The 6,000-nt window shown below is 61.5% G+C and overlaps 1 protein-coding gene across 2 annotated transcripts in view; it reads left to right on the top strand.

The window, feature by feature from the left end:
- MARK4 (microtubule affinity regulating kinase 4) overlaps window positions 1-6,000 on the top strand; it is a 30,255-nt gene continuing 24,255 nt past the window's right edge. Inside the window, exons 1-2 of one of the 2 annotated variants that reach the window (XM_043598600.1) lie at window positions 1-322; window positions 4,900-5,100. In XM_043598600.1, the coding sequence (XP_043454535.1) occupies window positions 272-322; window positions 4,900-5,100 (252 nt within the window). In that variant the 5' untranslated portion in view covers window positions 1-271. The remainder of the gene's footprint in view (window positions 323-4,899; window positions 5,101-6,000) is intronic. The other variant, XM_043598601.1, reaches the window with a different exon arrangement.

Here is a 6,000-nt window from a genome sequence, read left to right as displayed (position 1 = left end):
GCTCCGCGCCCCCTCCCCGGCCCCCGCCCGCCCGTCTGCCCGCCGCCCCCATGGCGCCCCGGGCCGCCACTGCGCGGGGCCACTAGGACCCTCGGCGTCCCCTTCCCTTCCCCGCCCTGCCCCCTCTCCCGCGGCGCGAACCCGGGTGTCCACGGCACCCAGCTTTTGAGCTCGCGTCCCCAGGCCGGCGGGGGGGGAGGGGAAGAGAGGGGACCCCGGGACCCCCGCCCCCCCCCCACCCGGCCGCCCAGTCCCCCGGGACCCGGAGAAAATGTCTTCGCGGACGGCGCTGGCCCCGGGCAACGATCGGAACTCGGACACGGTGAGTGGGGCCCGGCCCCTTGGGGAGCGCCGGTCGGGTTCAGCCGCCGAGCCCCTCGTCCTGGTGTGCCCCGCGCCGCGCGAGCCCCTACCTTCGTTCCCCCGGCTCGGCCCAGCGTGCCACCTCCCGACCCCGGCCCGGACTTCCAGGCCTCTCGACCCTCCCCCACTCCAGCCCAGCCCGACCCCTGCGGGCGCCCCTCTCCCGGGACCCCTCTCTTGTCCCTCTGCAGACCGCTTCCGCTCGGGTCTCTCCCCTCCAGGAAGCCCCCTCCCCTGCCTTCCAGGAGCCCCTCCCTTCTCCGCGTGTTCTTAAGCCCCTTCCCCTCCTGGCTGCCTGCATCCGACAACTCGCCCCCTCCAGGATTTGCAGGGCTCCTGACCCCAAGGCCCGGCCCTGGCCCTCTCCCAGGAAGGCCCGGCCCAGTCCCGCCTCTGGCTCCGGCCTTCCCCATCTGGATGTGGGTGCCGGGCTCCCCAGGAACCCCCCTTCTCTCATTCTCAGCCCTCCGCCCCTCTGGATCCTCCCGGATTCTGTGGGCACCCCCTCACAGGAAGCCGGTTTCCACCTTTCCTGGGCCCAGGGCCCTTTCTAGCTTGTTCAAGGTCTCTCCACTCCCAGGCCTGGTCCCTATCTTCCAAGCAGCCCTGTCCCTGGATTCCCAGTACCCCGGCTCTCCCCCAGCACCCCCCTCCCCTGGACCCTCTCTGGTGTCTTCTCCCGAGCAGCCTTGGCCTCCAACTTCCAGGCCCCTAGCCTAGTCTGACTATTTCTAGGCCCTGGGCTAGTCTGACTCCAGGCCTCATCCTGCCTGTATCAACTCCTCAGCTCCCGGCAAGCCCCCTCCCCAAACCCCCAGGACCCCCTTGACCCCCTCCGAGGCCAGGAGCTTCCTCACAGGACACCACTCTTTCCACTGATCTCCAGGTCCCCCCATCTCTTCTGCCCCAGGGCCTCCTTCTTCCTTGTGTGTGTGTGTCCGGGGTGGGGGGGGGAGTCTGTCTGGCCTCCCAGGGAAGCCCCCTCCTCAACTTTGGAGGCCTCCCCCAGCCCACAAGGCTTGGCCCCAGATCCTTCTTCCAGAAGACTCCTGGACTCAAAGCGTCTGGTCTGGTCTTAGCTGTAAGACCTCAGCTGTTAAGACCTTAGCTCTTCTCTTGGAGGTCTGTCTGTTGGAAACCTCCTCCCCAAGTTTCTAGGCCCTTTTGACCCCCTCCAAGGCTCAGGCTTTCTTCTCCTTGTCCTCTGGGACTTGCATGCCCCGAGACCTTTCTCTGCTTCTGAAGACTGCTCCTAGAAACCCCGCTTCTTTAACTTCTAGGAGTTTCCTTGGCCCCTGAGTGCCACTTCCCCATGGCTTTAACCCTTCCCAGGCCCCCTGTCCCTATACCACAGCCCAGAACAATCCTGGGAGACCCCCCCCTCCCCATCTCCCTAGTTTCTGATTACTCTCAGCCCTTCTAAAGAGCCTCTCCCACCAACCAATGCCAGACTTATTCCCAGCTGGGGTCTTTGTCCCTTTTCCCTTAGACCTCTGCCAGGTCCCTGCGTGCGTGCACACACACACACACACACACACACACACACACACACACCCCTGCCTGCCAGCCGCCCAGCCACCCTCACTCCAGATCTCCACCAGAGAGATCTGTCTCTGCCCCTTCCTCTTGCCAAACCCTCCCTGACAGAGATCCCCTCAACACCGTGGTGCCGCAGCCCACATACAATAGGTCGTACTCTGATTTGGAGTCTCCGATGAGATACCCACCCTTCCCCCCCGCCCCCAAGTCCCTCAGGAAGTGCCAGGGAGCCCACAGGCCTGGGTTCAAATGCTGGCACTCTCTGCCAGCTGGTTTACACTGTGCCCTCAAACTACCGGGTCGTCTTCTCCGAGCCTCAGTTTCCTGTTCTGAAAAATGGGAATGCTCAAGTCCCTCAGAGGATGATTCGAGATGCCATGGGTGAAGCCCGGCACATAGGACGCTCTCTACACATGTTCACTGCTATGGTGACTATGGACATGAGTCAGACGGGCCGTGGAGTCCCAACCTGGGGCTGTCATCAGTTGTCGCGTGCGCTTACAGATCCCCTCCCTGCTCAGGACCTCAGTTTGTCTCTAAGTAGGGTTGATGATAGCACCTCCCTGTTAGGGATGTTTTAAGGAGCCGAGAGATGCCGGGAGCAAACCACGCTTGTAGCTGTGCTGTTATTGTCATTTTGATTGTTCTGATAAGCATGGGTTCAAATCTAGTTTCTGTGCCTCCCTCGCTGTGTGATCTCAGGCAAGTGACCTCACTTCCGTGAGCCTCGGTCTCCTCATCCGTAAAATGGGGCTCATCCGAACGCTTCCTCCTCTTTTTTCGTCCAGATCTGTGCACGGTGGGCATTTGAAGAGGGCTAATCCCCTTCTGTCCTCTTGTCTCCTCTCCTCCCAACTAGTCTGTAAGTCCTGCTGGTCAGCCCTGGCTGGGGCTCACCTCTCCCTCTGGAATCGGAGGTCGCAGGCTCCTCCCCTGCTCCCGAGTTACCACGACGACAGCCATGTGGGGTCACGCTCCCCCACCCCAAGTCCCAGGCCCCCCCACCGCCCAGCCTCTCTGGAGGTTCCCTAGCAACAGGCCCGGTGTTGGGGCGCCAGCCGGGCGGGAGGGAGGGAGCCGGGCCAGCTGGTGGTGCCGGCCAATTTTAGCTCCCGCCCCCGGCCCCTGGGGGCTTTGTCACCTACTGCCCCAGCTGCCCCTTGCAGGGGTCCCTCCAGCATGCTGCCTTCAGTGGGGTGCCAGCCCACCCCCAGTTGGCTCCCCTGGTGCCACCTAATGGGGATTCTTCTTCTCCAAGCCCTTATCTCTGTGGGGATCAGGGGCCTCATCAGCCAGGATCTCCACCTCCCTTCCCACCCTCCCTCCCCTGGGAGGAGACCTGGGGTTGTGAGCCGACTGGGCAGGAGGTAGGAAAGAGCTGGGCACTCGGGAGCCAGCAGGTCTGGGATCGAATCCCCGCCACTCTGCTTCGGTGCCCTGTGACCTTGGCCAAGGGACTTACCCTGCCTCAGCCTTGGGGTCCCTGTCTGGAGAATGTGGATCGTGACTGGTCGCACAGGGGAGGCCCAGGTGAGGACACAGCGGCCGGCCGGCCGGCCGGTGTGTGGCTGGGGCTGCAGCAGTGGTGGTCGTCTTTCAGCCCCTTGTGGGGACCATTGTCTTTCCTGCCTCTTGTGAGTGAATCGAGTGACCTTGACAAGGCACCTCTCTCCCCAAGCCTCAGTTTCTTGTCCGGAATATGAGGATGTAGGTCCTGCGGTCACCGGGCTAGCGTGGGAATTGAATGCAGACGAGGTGCCTCCTGGTCCGGGCCGTGGCCCGTATGAAAGCTGCTTAATAAAAATGATGGGGGAGTGTGAGTCCGTGCGCTGGGCGACGGTGAAGGCCATCAGCTCTGGGGTAAACGTTTTCCAGCTCTGGGCCTCAGTTTCCCTGCCTTAAAAACGGGGATGAGGACACATTAATGGCCAGTGCTCATTAAATCGCGGTCATCATCACTTAGTTAAGTAGCCACGCGGATTCCCTGCAGCAAGCCCTCGTCCTTGGCCTTCTCTCTTCCTCAGCTCCCTTTGTCCACCTGCTTCCCACCCCCGCCCTGGGAAGGGCACGGGGGCAGCACAGGGTCTGAGCAGAGCCGCCTTGGCTCGGGCCTCTGGCTGCCTCCGTCGCCTGCACCCTGGGCCCCAGCGCTGAAAGGGAGGCACAGTCCCTGGGGCTGACAATCAGGACAGGGCAGCCCGGAGCAGGCAGTGACCTGCGGGGGAGAGGCCCAGGAGGGACAGGACGGCAGGAACAGAACATCGGGGCCAGATGGGAGGGCTGGCGTGGGAGACCGCCGGTCAGGGCGTGGATGGAGCCACAGAGGTTCCCAGGGCGGTGGGGGTGGGGGGAGTGACGGTTGGGGTTGGGGGGGAAGCAACAATGTTTTCCACGGAAGGAAGGTGACCGTGCAGGGCTAGCCCGTCAGGGCAGAATGAAGGACTGTTGGTCACAGTGTTTGAAGTCGGATTTGGGGCAAATAGGGAGTGGAAGAAAATGTTAGGGCCAGTAAACTGGGAATAAAATGTTGTTCATGGGCTTCAGAGCAGAGCTGCGGGGCCTGACAGGGAGGTGATGGGTGACCTGGGACGTCAAGGGCAGTGAGAGAGACCTGGGGCCCGGTGTGGCCGCCAGATTGAGGAGCCGGACTGGGGTTGAGGGCCGCAGCATTTCAAAGAAAATACTATGTGGTCTCAGCAACTAGACAAGGAAGTTGGGGGTAGGCCGCAGGGAGGGGTGAGGAGGAGGCCTGATGTCGGGGACCCCCGGCTGCTGCAGAGTTGGGGGGCGTTTATGTTCTTGGAGGCGTCTGTTTGTAGAGGCGGTGGGGGCGGGGGGACCCAAAGGCATTGTGCTTCTCTCCGGCCTGGGTTTGAGAAGGACCACGAAGGGGCCGGTGGCCAAGGCTGGCATCGACCGCCCCGGCCCACCGGTGCCATTGACGGTGGGATCGGGCAGGTGCTGCCCCACCGCTCACACTCTGTCTCCGGTGTCCAGCATGGCACCTTGGGCAGTGGCCGCTCCTCGGACAAGGGACCATCCTGGTCCAGCCGCTCCCTGGGTGCCCGCTGCCGGAACTCTATCGCCTCCTGTCCCGAGGAGCAGCCCCACGTGGGCAACTACCGCCTGCTGAGGACCATCGGGAAGGGTAACTTCGCCAAAGTCAAGCTGGCCCGGCACATCCTCACTGGCCGAGAGGTGAGTGGGGGGATGGGTGGGGCTCAGGGCCCAACCCTGCAGCACCCGCGTGCGTTGTGGGAGGTGGGGCGAGGTCAGACTTGGCCCTCGCTCTGCTTTGTGACCTCAGGTACATCCCTGGACTCTCTCCAGGGCAGGTCAGGACATCTCAGATTTTTCTAGAACAATCCAAGTAGAACTGGGCTACCGTGGGAATTAAATGTACCTGAGGTCCTTATTAGCCCAGGACTTAGCCCACAGTAAATGCCGTTTAGTAAAAATGATGTGGGCGGGGCGCCTGGCCAGCTCAGTCCGGTAGAGCATGTGACTCTTGATCTCCGGTCCTGAGTTCAAGCCCCACGTTGGGCCTAGAGTTTACTTTAAAAAAAAAAAGGTGTGGGAGTGTGAGGTGATGAAGATTGTCAACTCCGGAGTAAACGTTGTCCAGCTCTGGGCTTCAGTTTTCCCACCTTAAAACAGGAATGATGACGCATTAATGACCGGCACTCATTAAATATCGGTCATCATCCCTGGAATTGTTGGGAGCTCTCAGATGGCAGGCAGAGAACCGTGTGTCGTATCTCTAAGAATTCTCATGGCTTCTGTGGCTAGGCCCGGACAGCATCCCTGTGTCACTGGTAGACTTTGGTTCCACCGAACCTCGTGGCAATCTTCATGAGAACTCGCGAGAACTTGAATTCTCTCTCTCTCTCTCTTTTTTTAATGTTCATTTTCGAGAGAGAGAGAGAGACAGAGAGCATGAGTGGAGGAAGGGCAGAGAGAGGGAGACACAGAATCCGAAGCAGGCTCCAGGCTCCGAGCTGCCAGCACAGAGCCCGAAGCAGGACTCGAACCCACGGACTGTGAGATCATGACCTGAGCCGAAGTCGGGTGCTTCACTGACCGAGCCACCCAGGTGCC

Source organism: Prionailurus bengalensis, chromosome E2 (genome assembly GCF_016509475.1).
Source record: "Prionailurus bengalensis isolate Pbe53 chromosome E2, Fcat_Pben_1.1_paternal_pri, whole genome shotgun sequence".
Taxonomy (NCBI): domain Eukaryota; kingdom Metazoa; phylum Chordata; class Mammalia; order Carnivora; family Felidae; genus Prionailurus; species Prionailurus bengalensis.
The sequence above is the reverse complement of the archived record's forward strand: the minus strand, read 5'-3'. Positions and strand labels throughout refer to the sequence as shown.